Consider the following 17,942-nt stretch of genomic DNA (forward strand, 5'->3'; position numbering starts at 1 on the left):
AAGCCAGCTGGAGCAGTGAAGTTTGTAAAGGCTCTTATCTCCAGTTAAAAAGCAAAGAGCCACAAGTGCATGTGTGGCTTAAGGGGTAGAGCAGTTAAGTTCAGGTACAGCATACAGGCCCTGAGTTCAATCCCCAATACTGGCACACACACACGCACCCTAAAGCAATAAAAGAGCTGGAAGTGGCTCAAGTAGTAGAGCATTGCTTAGCAAGTATCAAGGCTATGAGTTCAGACCCCACTACTGTCAATAAAAACAAAAAAGGAAGAAAGAGGCCAGGTGTTGGTGGCTCACACTAATAGTCCTAGCTACTCAGGAGGCTGAGAGCTGAGAATCACAGTTCCAAGGACAGGAGACTCCATGAGACTTTTATCTCCAATTAACCACCTGAAAACCAGAAGTAGAGCTGTGGCTCAAAGTAGTGGGTACTAGCCTTGAGCAAAAAAGCTTAGGGATCACACATAAGTCCTGAGTCCAAGCCCCATTACCGACCAGAAAATAAAAGAAAATCACCCAAAAGTCACAAAGCTAGTAAATGGTAGAGATGACAGAAATCTAAATGATTTTTGGTACTTAGCAAAAAATTATTCTTTTTTTTCCCCACTTATGGGGATCAAATTCATGCTAGGCAAGCACTGTGCCACTGAACCACAGCCAAAAAAATACTCAAAAAACTCAGAGTGCCAGGCACCAGTGGCTCACACCTGTAATTCTAGCTACCCTGAAAGCAGAGATCAAGAGTATCATAGTTTAAGGACAAGCTGGGAAGAAACATGAGAAGCACCCCCTACACACACACACACACACACACACACACACACACACACACACACACACACACACACACACACACACACACACACACACACACACACACACACACACACACACACACACACACACACACACCCAGGCTAGACTTAATGAGAGAACTTATATGAAAAAATAGCAAAGGAAAAATGGCTGAAGTGGTAGAGTACTAGCCTAGTAAGCAGAAGGCCCTAATTTCAAACTCTAGTACTGTCAGAAGCAGAACCAGAAGCAGCAGAAGAGCAGAAGCAGAAGCAGCAGAAGAGGAAGAAGCAGAAGAGGAAGAGGAGGAAGAAAAAGAAGGAGGAGGAGGAAGATAAAGAGGAGGAAGAGGAGGAGGAAGGGGACAGGGGAGAGGGAAGAGGAGGAATAATTTTTTTTGCCAGTCCTGGGGCCTGGGCACTGTCCCTGAGCTTCTTTTGCTCAAGGCTAGCACTCTACCACTTGAGCCACAGCACCACTTCCAGCCTTTTCTGCTTTTTGGTACTGAGGAACTGAACCCAGGGCTTTATACATACTAGGCAAGCACTCTACCACTGAGCCACCTTCCCAACCCCCTGAGGAAAAATAATTCACAGAACAGGGTTATCTTATTAAGTAACAATGACTTGGAATAAATATATTTTCATTGCTTTTTGTTTATGATTTTTGTTTGTTTGAGTCAAGATTTTGCTATGTGGCTTAGGCTGGCCTCAAATTCATGATCCTCTTACCTCAGGCTCTCAAGTGCTGGGATTACAGGTATGTAGGACCACACTCAGTTATGTAGTATGATTTGTGGCAAGTACTTACTAAGTGCCTACTACCAGGTGGGAACACTATGTATGTACTGGGGACTTGGCAGAGACAGGAAATAGTTCCAGGACTTCAGTTCTAGTGAAAAGACAGCACACAGCTGGCCAAGAATGTGGGTAATTCCAGATGGCTACTGCAGCTGTGAAAAAGCAATGAGAGGTCAGTGCGAAGGCCAGTGGCAGGCAGAGGGAGGGGGCTCCTGAAGGCTGGGCTAGGGAGGCCTTCAGAGAAAGCCACAATGACACAGTCAGGAACCAAGCAATAATCTTGGGACAATGTTTCCAAGAAGAGAGAAGCCATGTACAAAGGCCCTGAGGCAGGTGCAACCTAGAACCATCAGAACACAAAGAAAAGAAACTACATCCATTGAGTCGGTGGGAGGAAATGCAAACAGAAACTTCTAAAAGCCCCATAGGGCCTGTGGAACCTGGCAAGGATCCCCACTGCCCCCCCCCCAACCAATGACCAATGGTGGTCATTGTCTTGGAGATCAAGCCCAGTGTCATTATGCACTTTAGGCAAACACTCCAGCACTCCATCCTCAGCCCCAAAGTGCCTAAGTTCTCTCTCTACACACACACACACACACACATACACAGACACACACGCACACGCACACGCACACGCGCACACCCACCCACACACACACATACATTTTAAAAAATCGGTCCTGGGGCTTGGCTTGGGCACTGTCCCTGAGCTTTTTTTTTTTTTGTCGGTCGTGGGGTTTGAACTCTGGGCCTGGGCGCTGTCCCTCAGCTCTTCAGCTCAAAGCGAGCGCTCTACCACTTGAGCTACAGCGCCACTTCCGTTTTTGTGGTGGTTTATTGGAGATAGGAGTCTCACAGTGTCTCCTGCCTGGGCTGGCTTTGAACCACGATCCTCAGATCTCAGCCTCCTGAGTAGCTAGGATTACAGGCGTGAGCCACCAGTGCCCGGCATGAGCTTCTTTTTCTTAAGGTAAGCATTTTTGTTGTTGTTCTTTTGTTTTAGGGTTTTTTTTGGTAGTGGGGCCTGAACTCTGGGCCTGGGCGCTGTCCCTCAGCTCTTCAGCTCAAGGCCAGCGCTCTACCACTAGAACCACAGCATCTTTTCCGGCTTTTTCTGCTTATGCAGTGCTGAGGAATCAAACCCAGGGCCTCATGTATGCAAGGCAAGCGCTCTACCACTGAGCCACCTTCACAGCCCAAGTTAAGTGTTTTACCACTTGAGTCACAGTGCCACTTCTGGCTTTTTTTCTGAGCAGTTTATTTTTTTGTCAGTCAAGGGGCTTGAACTTTGGGCCTGGGCACTGTCCCTCAGCTCTTCAGCTCAAGGCGAGCGCTCTACCACTTGAGCCACAGCACCACTTCTGGTTTTCTTAGTGGTTTATTGTACATAAGAGTCTCATGGGTTTTCCTGCCTGGGCTGGCTTTGAACTGTGATCCTCAGACCTCAGCCTCCTGAGTAGCTAGGATTATAGATGTGAGCTAATATCTGGTGGGTTTTCTTTTTTCTTTTCTTTTTCCTGGTACTGGGACTTGAAGTCAGTCTCAAGTTCAGCTTGCTTGATTGGTTGGTGCTCTGCTACTTGAGCCATACCTCCAGATCAGTTTTTTGCTGGTTAATTGGAGATGGAGTTTCACAGACTTTCCTGCCAGGGCTGGCTTTGAACCACAATCCTCCAATCTCAGTCTCCTGAGTAGCTATGATTACAGGCATGAGCCACCAGCGCCTAGCTTGTGCTTGCTATTAGCAGCACAAAGGCAGACACAGATGGTAGCTCAGATCTATAATCCTAGCTACTTAGGAGGCTAAAATCTGAAGACTGCATTTCGAAGCCAGCCCCAGCAGGAAAGTCTCTGAGACTTTTACCTCCAATAAACTACTCAGAAAAAGCCAGAAGTGATGCTATGGCTCAAGTGGTAGAGTGTTAACCTTGAGCAAACGAATCTCAGGGACAGTGCCTTGGCTCTGAGTTCAAGCCCCAGGACTGGCACCAAAAATAAAAGAGGTGGAGGAGGGGGAGCAAGCACACTAGTTACTATGAGCAGAATAAATTATTGAGGACCAAAGAGAACAGAGGAAGACTGCTTGCTTATGCTGCATCTAAGGAAGGAGACGAGAAGGGTTGGATTACAATATGTTTTTGCTAAAGGATGGATGTGGGGGTTGAAAGAAGGAAAATATAGGATAATTCTGAGGCTTTTCGCCTGAATAACTGGGGAGATGGTGGTACAGATACTAAATTGAGGAAGTCTGTGGGAGGAACAGGTTTGGATGGGGATCAGGGTGGGTACAGAGCTAAATCAGGAGCTGTGTTGTAAGACATATCAAGGTTATTATTGCTCCTAGATCTCTAATGAGAGGCTAAGAAAGTAAGGTAATGGGGGAGGCAGTTTCAAGTTGAGAGGTGGGATAGGGCTAGAGATTTTAAATTGTAAGCTGGGTATAGTGATGCATGCCTGTAACTCCAACTGCTCAAGAGGCAGAGATCCAGGAAGGCCACAGTTTGGGGTCAGCCTGGGTAAATAAAAAATTAGCAAGACTCTACCTCAACATACAAGCTGGGCCTGGTGGTATATGTCTGTAATCCCAGCTATGCAGGAGAGACAGGGTGTGAAGCTGGCCAAGCTCCACAGATTTCAGAAGTTGTATCCTTCTCCAGATTTCTGTAGACAAGGGAGTGGCCACATCCATCCCTGAGGGGACTCCAGCTCAGTTGCCTTGTGACACTTTTGAGGAGTAGCAGTAACTACTGTAGCCACTTTCCAAAAGACGAGCCCCAACTTGGTTTCTGACTCTTGCAATCGGTTTACATCAGGTAAAAATCCAAAATACAACAGGACACAACCCAAAGGCTCACTTGTGTCTGGACAAGGTCATGGTGACCTGGAGAAGAACCTAGATTGTGCCACTTGCCAGTGGGGGTAAGCTCACTCCTCAGTTAGCTACCTATAAAACATAGCCAGTAGCTGGGCACTGTTGACACACACCTGTAATAGTAGCTACTCAGGAGGCTGAGATCAGAGGATCACAGTTTAAAGCCAGCTCCTAGGCAGAAAACTTCATGTGACTCTTTATTTCCAATGAACTAGCAAAAAGCTAGCAGTGGAGTTGTGGTTCAAGTGGTAGAACACTGGCCTTGAACACAAAAGCCAAGTAGAACAGGAGGCTCTGAATTAAAAAAAAAAAAAAAAAAGACAGCCAGTAATAAATACCTCTTGTCAGTAGTGTGTTTATGTAATTTTGGTACCTGGAAGACTGAGGCAGGAGGATCATGCATATGGAGCCAGCCTAGGCAACACAGCAAGACCTTGTTGCCCAAATCATTCAAAACAGGATGGACATAGGGATGCATGCCTGTAATCCAGCTATGTAAAAGGGATAGGTAGGAAGATGGAGATCAGAAGCCCGCCTAGACAAACACATAAGACTATATTTGAAAAATAATAAAACCAAAAAGGATTGGGGACATGGCTCAAAGGTAGAATGCCTCCTTAGCAAGTCCAGTACCCTCCCCACCCCACATACAAATACTCACTGTGAGAGATTGTTGCTAGACCCAAACAAGGCATTGAGTAAAATTCCCTGCCCAGCTCTACTCAAATGCTACCCAGAGCAAGGCACTAGTGGTTCACACCTGTAAGCCTAGCTACTCAGGAGGCTGATATCTAAGGATTACAGTTCAAAGCCAGCCTGGGCAGGAAAGTCCATGAGACTTATCTCTAATGAACCACCAAAAAGCTGGTAATAGAGCTTTGGCTCAAGTGGTAGAGCACTAGACTTGAGCAAAATAGAGCAGGATAGCACCTAGGGCCTGAGTTCAAGCTCCAAGACAGACAGACAGACAGACAGACACACACACACAACACACACACAGCTACCCAGGTATCTGACTGAGACCTTTTTGTTTTAGTGAGCTATCTTTTCTGAAGCGGGGCTCAGGTCCCTGTGCCAGGCCGGCCCCCAGTGCAGGCAGCCACTGCCCTGGTTCTGGCCTAAGACAGACACATTGGGGGTGTCCAGACTCACCTCCTGTCTGGCTAGGGGACTCTTCTGCTTTCACTTCTGCTTTGAGGCAGGATACATCCAGTGTGTCAGATCACCCACGAGAGCTCTGGCCCTAGGTGCCAACCCCACAGTGGCCAGTGTGGGGGACAGGAATAGGGGAGTCAAGAGGGGTAACCTCCTTGAATCTTTCTTTGGCTTAGTTTTGTTTTTGGTGTTTCAACCTGATATTTGAAACGTGAGGGCAAATGTCCTGAGTGTGCACAGAAGGGTGTTAGACTTACCCATCCAAGACCCATAGTGTAGTGCACCCCCGTAGTTGTGACAACCCAAAGTGTCTATAGACATTACCAAATGTCCTCTGGTAGGCAAAGCCACACCCAGTTGTGAACCCTGGGCTAGCAGCCTCTGGATCTCTGTACCCCAGGGACTTGGAAAGGAGTCAGGGTAGTTTTGTTTTTAGAAGAAACAAGTCTTGTTATGTTGCCCAGGCTACAGGCCTTAAACTCCTAAATTCAAGTGATCCTCTTACCTCAAACTCTTGAGTAGCTGGGACCATAAGGGTGTGTGTCATGAATCTAGAGATAGCCATAGGGGCAAATGTCTCTAGGGCTTGCCTCAGGCAGAGCTGTGGCCACCATCTGGCCTTACCTGGATTCTAAGGACACATAGCTTGGGGGAGGGTCAGGACATTTGGCCTTGAGAAAGACCCAGAGTAGGAGCTACTAGGGTTAGACTAATATCAAAAGCACTGGGGAAGATATTTTTTAGGATGGCATGAGCTTAAAAATAAAATTCTGGCTGGGTGCCAGTGGCTCACGCCTATAATCCTAGCTACTCAGGAGGCTGAGATCTAAGAATCGAGGTTCAAAGTCAGCCAGGCAGGAAAGTCCATGAAATTCTTATCTCCAATAAGCCACCAGAAAACCGGAAGTGGTGCTAAGGCTCAAGTGGTAGAGCGCTATCTTTGAGCTGAAGAGCTGAGGGACAGTGCCCAAGCCCAGAGTTCAAGCCCCACAACCGACAAAAAATAAATAAATAAATAAATAAATAAATAAATAAATAAGTAAAATTCTGAAACCAGGCATTAGTGACACATGCCTGTAATCCCAGCTCCTCGGGAAGCTGAAATCTAAAGATCGTGGTACCAAGCAAACTGATCAGAAAAAAAAAGCCCAAAATGTAGGTGTGGCTCAAGTGACAGGATGCCAGTCTTGGAAAAAGCTAAGGGACAGAGCCTAGGCTCTGAGTTCAAGCTCCAATACAGGTATACAAATACATAAGTACATTTTAAAGATTGTGTCTCCCTAGAGACATTAGGAGAGTGTTAGAGGCAGGGATCAAAGGCTGCATAAGCATTCTGATACAGTTCAAAGAGCACACATCGGTGGGAAAAAACGGTTCCAGCTGCAAGCATCACAAGCTGCCCGGAGGACAGAAAGGACTAGAAATTAACTCTGCACTTGGCCTTCCCACTGGTTTAGAGGGAGAGAGAGTACTCTACAGTCTTGAGTGGGTGTTGTCAATGACCTGGCACCACCAGAAGGTGTAGCAGTAGTGATGGGGGTAGCACAGGGACCAGGGGCTAAGTTCCAGAGTCACCATCTAATTCCTAGTACAGGTATGTGTCAGGGTGTGGCCTAACAATCTCATAGGCAACTCAGGACACATGGTTCAGGCTAGGGTGTCCAGGAGACCTGGAGTCCTCCACAGTGACCTTGGTAACAAGCTGGGATGGGATTCACTTTATTTTCTTCTGGCTTTGTACAGATATATACAACGGGCGTGAGTGTATGGCACATTATTTCACAGGATTATCTTATACACGGTGCAAACTCCTAGGTAGGAAGCAACAGATTCTGGTCCTAGTTTTCCATGGGTGTTGGAGGAAAAGAATGCTAATGGGAACCAGCCTTTCTCCAGGGACATTCACGGGGGCTGCTTGCCCTCTTTCCCAGACGCTGAAGCCCTCCCACGAACAATCTGCACCTCCCACTTGTGCTGGGCACTTGCTGGCAGGGATCTGGGTGGCAGTCATGGTGCCAGTTGCTTAAGTCTTTCTCCTTGAGAAAACCCTTGTGTGAGGACCAAAAAGAAAGCAACAGGCTCCACTCCTGGACACTGAGAACCTGACAGGAATCCTTGCTCCCCCCTCCCCACCCAGGCACAGGCACGGGTATTGGCACACACATACACATGCACGCACGCACGCACGCACACGCACACACGTGGCTTCCTGAGTCTGGGGCAACCTGGCTTCATGGGGCGCTAGCGTGCATCTTCTCCAGACAACTCGTCCAGAACAGGACCAGCCGGTTGTCCCGGTTGATGCAGAAGTCCGTGAAGTCTTTCAGCAGCCGATCGGCAAACTTCTCGTCCCCGGTGGCGCTGGAGCGCCACGTCTTGGTCAGCATGGTATTATAGGCCCAGTTGTAGCCCACCCTCTCCTCACAGAACATGTTCTGGTTGGTGGAGCTGGTGGAGTTTCGCCGGCGGCGCTGCTGCCCCGAGAACTTGCGCTTGGAGTAGGGTAGCTGCAGGAACACTGTGCCTGGGGGGAGAAGGGCAGGGCCTGTGGCTGCCACCCGAGTGGCTGGCCAGGCCTGACCACTAGGTGTGGTGCGGGAGAAAGGGCCTGCAAGAATGAGTCCAATCCCTAAGCCCGGAGTGAGGGGTGGGGGGTGGGGTGCTCAAGCATCTGCCAAAGGGACCTACATGCCCACCTGGTCTTGCCCCCAGCTCCTTACCTGTCACGTGGATGTACTGAGGCTTGTTTTCAGCAGGGAAGTTAAAAGCAGAGGCAGAATATTTATCTTGTACAAACCCAAACCTAAGGGCAGGAGGGGAAGACACACAGGTTAGGGCCTCCAAAGGCAATGGGACAAGAGGAGAGGGAGTGGCTAAAATGACTCCATATAGAGATCTGGCAAGATCTCACTCCAGATGGACCATGCGACCTGCTTATTCCCAGCCTCACCACTTCTCAGCATCCCTGCTCCTCCCAGTAGTGCGCTTCACCCGCCTTTATTCCTGCCTAGCCTCCCTTCTGCAGCTTCTCTGCCCTAAGCCCACCCCCAGCCGCCATCACCCTGCTTCCTACTGGAAACTACCCATGACCTGCCTGGAAAGGATGCACACCTTCCTTAGATGAACACCCCTTAGCCACACCCCACCCCTTGCCCCCTCTGTTCTCATGTTAGAAATACAAGGTCTCAATAAAGGCCCTGAAATGAAATATCTTAGCACTGGAGCCTCTGCTCTGCTGCCTTCTGGAAGTGGGCAGCAGGAACCATTTCTCACCTATGACTTGCTCTGCTCCACTTCTCGTCTATGGCTCGTGCTATTCCTGGTCTTTCTATTTTCATAAAGCACATTTATTACAGCCCTACCTTCTAAGAGCTGAAAAGGCTGGGCTGGCAGATGCGGCTCCTGCCCTTTAGTCTGAGGGGCTTATGTAATGAAGGCAGTGGAACAGGCGGAGCTGGAGGGGTCAAATGCTTATCCCCCCCCCCCACCCCGTTCCTGGGCTGAGCTCCTCAGGGAGGACCTCCACACTTGGTTCTGTAACTGCTTATGAAATCAAATGTGTGAATGGAATGGAAAGGCTCATGTGCTCTGCATGCTCACTTATCTGCAGGCTGCCATCATGGACTCTGTGTCTGTTCCCTCCCTACTTTCCAAACAAGCCTACTTTGCATGGATTTACTCAGCATGGGGAGGCTTGTCTGGAGGATTTTTGCCTCATTTCGTCCTTAGGCCCCTGAGTGTGTGTGTGTGTGTGTGTGTGTGTGTGTGTGTGTGTGTGTGTGTGTGAGAGAGAGAGAGAGGGGGGAGGGGGAGGAGGGTTGCTGGTAACTGGGGCTTGACTTCAAGATCCCACATTCTCACTCTGCTGTTTTGATCACAGCTGGCACTCCACTTGAACCACATCCCCAGTGTAGCACTGATGGTTAACTGGAGACAAGAGTCGTTGGATTTGTTGGCCCAGATTAGCTTCAAATCACAATCCTCAGATCTCAGACTCCTGAGTAGCTAGCATTATAGGCATGAGCCACTGGTACCTAGCTAAGATCCTCATTATTATTTTTTTAAAACACAAGTTAGCCACAGTCTGTGGCTGCCTCACTGTCCACTTGCAAGGCAGGACCTCTATGAAGACACAGGGCTCCTATCCTGGGGAAGGGGATGCATTAGTCTCACCCCAACCGTTCAGATGAAGTCTTAGGAGGCACTGAGTTCCAGCCTAGGGGATCCTGAGAGATGAACCTGAGGGTGGGCTAATGTGTCATTTCAGAGCTACATTACCATTGAGAGTTCCACTCCAGGCAAATGCTGCAAGAAAAACAATTACCCTAGGCAAGACACTTTCGGAGGCATTGCAGAAGGGAACAAAGTGACAAAAATGTAAACTTTTGCCCTCCAGGGACTGGTGAAGCAGTGCCACAGATTGAGGGTGTGTGGAGAACAGATAGGAATTCCAAGGGGGAACCCCTGTGGGAACACTGACAGGTTCCGAGGGAATAGGGGCTAAGATTACAAGGGAGAAGGTGACACACAGCAGAGTTTGGTGTGATGACACAGGGGGACTGGGTGAAAGACACATGAGGAAATCAGAGGTTGGAAAAGCAGGCTCCAGAGGAAAGGGCAGCGTTGAGAGAAAAACATGACCAGGATCAGTGCTGCAGGAGAGCAGGAGGAGGAGAGACTGAAGAGAAAAAAAAAATGCAGATTTGGTAAATAAAGGTCAAGTCCCAGGTGAGGCCAGTCAAGCAAGTCAATGGCTTTTCAAGGAAGTACAAGACAGGCAGAGTGAGAGTTGCTTTTAACTTGCCCAGAAGCAAGGAGGGGGCTTCCTAGACTTACCACATGCGCCCTACAACACTATGCGAGGCAAGAAAAATGAAGGTTTGTGGTGCCTGGACTTGCCACAGAACTTTCCTAGCTTCTCAGATGCTGCGGGGGAGGAGGGGTAGTTTGTGGACCAGGTCTGTCTGCTTCCCACATCAAGACCCTTTTCCCTTGGGTTTGGAGGGGTGCTCCACTGATAGAGCTCTAGGCCAGTGAGCAAAAACATCAAGTACCAAGTTCGAACCACAAAAAAAGACCCTTTTTCACTCACTACTCTGATCCCTCTACTTAGCCCCAAATCTGCATCCTTCCTTACTGAAAGGAGGAAATCGGTGGTCCATGCATTCATCCCAGAGCTGTAACTGGGCACCTGAGTAAAGTCTAGACCTTAATGAGGTCTCAGGAAGGATAGAGACAAGTTGGGCAGGAAGGGTTAGAGAAGGAGCCTTATCCTGTAGCTGTGAGTGCCAGGGGGTGAGGGTGGAGGTGGGGTAGTAACAGTGGAAGATGCCTGGATAAGGAGAGGACCTGACACTGTAAGGTATAGTAACAGGGCCATGGAAGCAAGAACAGGAGGCTTGGCTTCCCCCATGAGTAATGTGAAATAGCAATCAGCCACTGACTAGTGATGCCTGGAGATGGTGTAGTGTGCTGCCTTCTGCTCGCTGGGTCTAAGACTAGAAAAGGCTTTCTCCCTGGCTCTTGTATTATACCCTAAGAAATATGTGCTCATTGATCTACTGCTTTTTGTTCATTTTTGGATTTGCTTAGGGTCTCTTGACAAAGTTTATGCTGTTGTTGTTTTTTCTTTTTTTTTTGCTGCTTAACTCCTAGGTAGCTTGGTTTAGACTCTTGCTGGGCGCTAAGGAGGGTATGCAAAGCTCTCTCCAACTGGAGGAAGGCAAAGTGTTTTGAAAAACAAGGCTACAACAAGTGGCAGGGTATGGGCTGGGACGGGGCTAAGTGGTAGAGTGCTTGCCTAGCATACACGAAGTCCTGGGTTTGAATCCTCAGTACCACATAAACAGAAAAGGCTGGGAGTAGTGCTGTGGCTCAAGTGGTAGAGTGCTAGCCTTGAGCAAAAGAAGATCAGGGATAGTGCCCAGGCCCTGAGTTCAAGTCCCAGGACTAGCAAAAAAAAAAAAAAAGATGTGGCAGGGTAGTGTTTATCTCTGAAACAAAAGCAGAGTTCTGGTGTCCATAGGCATTGAATTTGTCACTGGTGGGGTAGGATCCCTCTTCCCAAGAGCCAAATGAGCTGGGCTTTACAACTGCTTCTGGGGATGAATGTGGCTGCCCTCCCAAAGGTCCCTCATGGTAAGGAACAGACCTGTGGGCAATGGCTTCCTGGAAGAGGTGCATGCGATCCCAATATGTTTCTGGTTCAAAGCCTGAAAGGAGAAAAGGAACAGAAGCTGAGTTGTGATCCTGGAGCAGGTAACCCTCCCTGCATCAGGAGTTCTTGGCAATCCTTGACATCCTATGCACCAGTTCTCTACCTTTACTGGAGGTTAAAGAAAGGACAACTGTGTTTCTGCCAGCTCTTCCCCTGAGCTGTAAGAGTGTCTAGAGAGTGCTGAGACATCAGGAGATAGGAGCCACCAGGAGATGGCTACAAGAACTCCAAGACACATTTTAATGAGGACTGTATTGAACTACAGATAGAAGATAAATGCATGTTAGCTGCTTTTAAAAAACATGTCCCCCACCCTCACATTTTTGTATCAGTGATCTTCCAATTCCCATTAAGAAAGCCAGCTAGGTGTTGGGGGCTCATGCCTGTAATCCTAGCTACTCACGAGGTTGAGACCTGAGGATCAAAGCCACCAGGCAGGAGAGTCCAATTAACTACTGGAAAACCAGAAGTGGAGCTGTGGCTCCAGTGGTAGAGCAATAGAACCAAAAAGGCAATAACACAAGCTTCATTTCAGGGGTAGGGAAATGGAAGCAAGAACATATCAAAATGGATTTTGAGAACTGATTGGCAGGGGAGGGGGACAGAGTGGATGGGTCCCCTCCCTCATTACCCACTACAGCATTCTGACCCTGCTCCTGCTGCAGAGGTGCTGCTGCTGAGAGGCTGTCACTCAGCAACAGGCATCGGAGCTGGGTCTGCAATTGCATGGACACAGATATAGATATAGATATCCCAAAGACTATGAATGCCCGCAGTGGCTTTACTATTCTTTCAATATTTAGAATTTTTGAAGATGGACTGGAAGATTCTGGACTAACAGTTAAAAGCAAACAAAGAAAAAGATTTTGATTTTAACAACAACAACCACACACACACACACACACACACACACATACACAAAACACCCCACACATGCTTGTCAATATTCTCCTGAGTCTGAATTCACTGTTACAGGAAAGGGGAGGGGAGATCACAGGAAAAGAAGAGGCATAGAATCAAGAAAATTGATTTTTTAGATATGAATTCTTTGAACTATGAATCTTATCTCTGGCTTGTAACCATAGCAACCAACCGAGGATTGGTCTTGACAACTGGGTTACCACTGGCAGGGAAAACCATCAACTAGCACAAACATATCCTGTAATGCCAGCTCTGTAGACAATCCTGTCCTGGTACAGTGAGGGCAGGGACCAATGTCTCTAGACAGTATGAAGGACCATTGCCCCATCCCCTTAATACATCTACAACACTTTAGGAAAACTGCCTGGCTTACAATCGTCTGGCTTTAAATCATCTGGCATTTCGAGACTGCATCAACAGTCCTCTCTGTCACATGGTCAGGTGACATCACAATGTATGGGGACTTTTTAAGTACTATGTATCCCCCAGAATTTGTGGCCTCCAGTGTAGAAGGACTGTGGGCTTTGGCTAGAGCTCCAACCATCTCTAAGAACATTGTGTCTATTCCAAAAAAAAATGTCTTCTAAATTATAACAAAGAATACACTGACAGGCCTTTGGAAGAAAAGCTGCTTGTGCCCTAAGAGCAGCTGGTCACACACAAGGCACAGTCATGCTGAGCTTGGCCTGCCCTACCTGTTGAGCGTCTCCACCCTCTCCCTCTGGGCTGGTTCTCTACCACTGACCATGTGACAGCCTCACAGAAGAAATATTTTCTTTCCATCAACAGTTCTTTCTTTCACATTTTATAATCTTTGTATCTGGGGCTCCTGACATATTGGCATGGAATCTAGGTTTTCATATTCAAAAGCATCATCTGTGAGCTCACTGAAAGCCTTTATAGGAGCTATTTATGTGTTCACCTGCAAAGACACTTAGTGACAAACAGCTGTGTGTTGCACAGCCTAGAGCTCATCTACTAAACCTGCTACACTGGCACTGAGGGACAGGCCAGGATGGGCCCTCATCTGGGTTCTGCTGTCGTCATCTGAGTCTTCTGGCTCTGCTTTGTCTTCCTGCAGATCCAGGACTTGAGATACATGCAGGCTCGTGGGGACTGCCACAGTGCCAGCCTTGCACAATAGGACCCTACTTCTTGTTTAGCTTCCAATGATCCCTTTTTGGGTTTTTGGGTATAGAACAGCACAGGGGCCTCCTATGAGGTTCAAATTCCTGTAGCCCAAACCAGTTAGCCTAAAGCACTGGGAAGGAGGGTGTGGGAGGGCAGTAATGCTGTCAAGAGAATTACAGTGCACAATGCCCTTTCCCACCCACAGCCCGACTTCGGGCCTCACCATGCCCTTCCTGAGCTGGTAAGGCACCGCTAGCCAATTCTATTTCAGGAATATGGAATTCAACACTCAGAGATGCTAGGTGATTTTTCCAGGTTGACCCAGCCACCAAGTGAAGAACCAGGATAAAAACCCAGAACCCTTTGGCCCTAGTGGAATAACTTGTCTTTTCATGACACTGATTCAGACTTCCCACAGCAGTCTCCTTGGAGCAAGACCTCCAAGGGGGTGTGTGTGTCTTACTGTCAAACAGATGCTCGCTGCCTTCCTTGAGCAGGCAGCTGATGTTGAGTGGGATGAAGAGCTGGGCTCGAAGGGGATCGCCATACAGGTAACTGGGCAGCGCGAAAGGACCTTCTAAAACGGGGACCAACAAAAAGCCACAGGAGGTAGCTTTTCGATGCCAACCTTGGACCTGGTGGAAAAATACAAAAACAGAAAGGGTCATCTCCAAGCTCTTTCACACAAGAGAAGATACTTCTGGCCTCAAAGAGCAAACCCGCCAAAGTGGCAGCATATGTATTGACTGGCATGTTCATTTATTTATGGGCACTGGCTCCAGGCTGGGGCAGGAGAAAGGGCAGTTTCACTTCCTGGGAGGACATAGCAACTCTTCATGGCTCCAGCTTTCTGCAACTTCAGTGGTTTTCTTTGTTTTTGCAGACTAGAGAGAGCTGAAACCCTTCTTTTTGTGAAATGTTATAAGAGAATCACAGGACAAAGGTCAAATCTTTCCAATTTTGTTATGTATCAAAAATTTAGGACAGGGGCAGAGCTCAAGCAACATGGCATCTGCCTAACAAGCACAGGTTCTGAGTTCAAACTTAGCATCATATAAAAGAATTAATAAGTCCAGTTGGGCATAACATCAACCTCGTACCTATAATCTCAGCTACTCAGAAGGCATCAAGGTGCCAGGTCAGTTACTGAGGCCTCAGTCTCAACAATAAGTTATATAGAAAGCCACAGATAGGCCAGGTACTGGTGGGTCATGCCTCCAGAGGTTGAGATCTGAGGATGGCAGTTCAAAGTCAGCCTGGGCAGGAAAGTACTTGAGACTCTTTTTTTGTTTTTTGGTTGGTCCTGGAGCTTGAACTCAGGGAATAGGCACTATCCTTGAGCCTCTCTGTGCTCAAGCCTAGCTACCACTTAAGCCACAGTGCCACTTCTGGCTTTTTCTATTTATGTAATACTGAGGAATTGAACCCAGAGCTTTTTCTACACTCTTCTTCCTGCCCAATTCTGTGTGTGTGTGTGTGTGTGTGTGTGTGTGTGTGTGTGTGTGTGTGTGTGTGTACGCATGCACACATGCTGTGGTTATGCTGTTTTGTGACACTGTTATCTGGCAGGGCCTGCAGAAGAACACTTATGCCTACTGGGTCAAAGAACTAGTTTAGCCTGGAGGGAGTCAGACCATGTCAACTAGCTAAGGAAGAACTGGTGTCAGCTATAAACTGAGCTGGATGAGCAGCAGGTCTCTTCCCTATCCCTTTTCTGCCCTTTTTCCTTTCTTTTTCTTCCCTTTCTCCTTTTCTTCTTTCTTAAAAAAAAAAAACAAAACCAAACAAACCAATCCTGGGGCTTCAATTCAGGTCCTAGGGACTGTCCCTGAGCTTTTGTACTTAAGGCTAGTGCTTCTACACTTGAGCCACATCTCCTCTTCTGACTTTTTGGTGGTTACTTGGAGCTAAGACTCTCATGGACTTTCCCACCTAGGCTGGCTTTGAACTTGATCTTCAGATCTCAGAGTCCTGAGTAGCTAGGATTACAGGAGTGAGCCACCTGTACCTGTACAGGAGTGCACTCCCTTTTGTTTCTGAGACAGGGTCTCACTACATAGCCCAGGCTGACCTGGAATTCACAATCCTCCTGCTTCTACCTCTCTAGTGCTGAGATTCCAGGCATATATCACACACTGAGAGCTGGTATCATTATTGACTTGGGTCTTCAGGATGCTTCCTGGATGAGGGTCTTTGGGAAGAAGGGGTCCTTGAAGGCACTAGTGCCATATATGGAGGCAGATTAATCCTGGCAGACACATATCTGGACAAATTTTTTCCCCAGGACACATATCTGGACAAATTTTTTCCCCAGGACACTGTGTCTTCTGGGACAAAACTGGGCCTACAAGCTCTGGACAATAAAACTTGGTGGCTAGTGCTGTACTCATTTTTCTTGGGTCATCTCCCAATTATCAGTAAACAAGTTTTGAACTTTGCAGCTGCTCTCAGCTGTGTGATGAAATGCTTAGGCTGGTGTCACAGGGAAGTGGGCCTCAGCTGACCCATTGAAAATATTTGGGGGTGGGGGGGAAGATGAATCATTGTGCCAAAGAGGAATGGTGGGCTGCAATGACAGGGTTTGTGGAAGGTATGGACAACTTGCCTACGAGTGTTTATTCCATAGGCACTGGGACTGGGAATGGGGCTGTGGCCCAGAATGGCCTGACTAGAGAAGTAGGCCAGGCCGGAACAGCAGGAAGGCCAGCTACAATACAGATTTTCAATCTTGTCACTTCTGATAGCTTAGGTCAGGTAATTTTTTTGTTCAACCAGGGGCAAAACTCCCCTGCCTCTGGGGACATGTATCAGATTCTGGAGGCTTTGGTTATCAGAGCTGGGGATGTGTTCCTGATATTAAGTAGGTAGAGGCTGAGATATTGCTCAGCATCTTACAATGCAGGCGACAGTCCCCTAAAACAGAATTATATAGCTCCAGATTGGAGCAAGGCCAAGCTTGAGAAACTTTGATCTGGAAGAGTAAGTGCTTGGCTAGCAAGTGTGAAGCCCTGAGTTCAATCCCCAGCACTGCCAGAAAAAAATGAATAAAAGTATTATGAGAAATCTTTTTCTGTACCCTGTTCAAAAATTTTCACTATGTTTAATTTTTAAAAGGCTACACCAGGGGTTCACATCTGTAATCCTAGCTTCTCAGGATCGTGGTTCAAAGCCACTCCAGGAAGGAAAATTTGTGAGACTCTTACCCCCCAATCAACTACTCAAAAAGATCTGGAAGTGGAACTGTGACTCAAGTTGTAGAGTTTAGGCCTTGAGCAAAAGAAGCTCAGGGACAGTGCCCAGGCCCTGAGTTCAAACCCCAGGACCAGCAACAACACACCCACAGAAAAAGGGTATCCCAGGAGATGTGGTAGATGGTAACAGGAGGCTGGCTGGACTGAGAAATAATAACTATCTGAATCTCTGTGACACGCCCCCCCCCCCCCATATGCCTCTTCAAGGTGAGCCCGAGGCCGCGACCACATGTGTGGAAATCTTACCATCTCAAAGAGCACTGCAGCAGTCACAGCCATCCAGTGCAGCTTGATCTCAAAGGCTGCATTCAGAGAGAAGTTGCCATGGTAATAGCAGCTGCACCACTCCAGCCGGTCCGTGCGGTTGTTCACGTCAACATCCAGGGTCACAGTCCTCTGCTCTGGGACAGTGGCAGCTGTGTCAGCACACGGGAGGGGACAAAGAAGATAAGGAATGAGAGTGGGATGAGGAGAACAACAAAGAACTAAGCATGCAGATAGTGAAATTGCAGAACCATCTCAGAGAAGATCAAAGATTTACAAGTTTCCTGGAGATTTTCTAGTTCAGGAGCCCATTTTTTTTTTTTTCTGTTTATGGGTAGAAATTACATAGTTTAGGTTCTATGGGCCTTATGGTTTCTATCACAAACTGCTTGTTTGCCACCAGGGTGCAAAAGTAGCCATAAAAGTTAGACAAGGAGTGGGCTCCACCCATGTACCAATAAAACTTTATTTATAAAAGCCAATGGATTTTTAGTGTAGTGGAGCTAGTCTGTATGATTCTATAGTTGTAGACAAAT

At 47.7% G+C, this 17,942-nt stretch overlaps 1 protein-coding gene across 1 annotated transcript in view; it reads right to left on the reverse strand.

The window, feature by feature from the left end:
* Positions 1–7,322: 7,322 nt before the first annotated feature.
* Positions 7,323–17,942, reverse strand: part of Depdc5 (DEP domain containing 5, GATOR1 subcomplex subunit) — a 138,306-nt gene continuing 127,686 nt past the window's right edge. The window contains exons 38-42 of the mRNA XM_042666295.1: positions 17,389–17,558; positions 14,355–14,526; positions 11,774–11,834; positions 8,343–8,425; positions 7,323–8,146 (exon numbers count right to left, since the gene is read on the reverse strand). Of these exons, the coding sequence (XP_042522229.1) occupies positions 7,854–8,146; positions 8,343–8,425; positions 11,774–11,834; positions 14,355–14,526; positions 17,389–17,558 (779 nt within the window). The 3' untranslated portion in view covers positions 7,323–7,853. The remainder of the gene's footprint in view (positions 8,147–8,342; positions 8,426–11,773; positions 11,835–14,354; positions 14,527–17,388; positions 17,559–17,942) is intronic.

This window comes from Dipodomys spectabilis, unplaced genomic scaffold, assembly GCF_019054845.1.
Source record: "Dipodomys spectabilis isolate Male_0828 unplaced genomic scaffold, ASM1905484v1 ptg000363l, whole genome shotgun sequence".
NCBI classification, from domain to species: Eukaryota; Metazoa; Chordata; class Mammalia; order Rodentia; family Heteromyidae; genus Dipodomys; species Dipodomys spectabilis.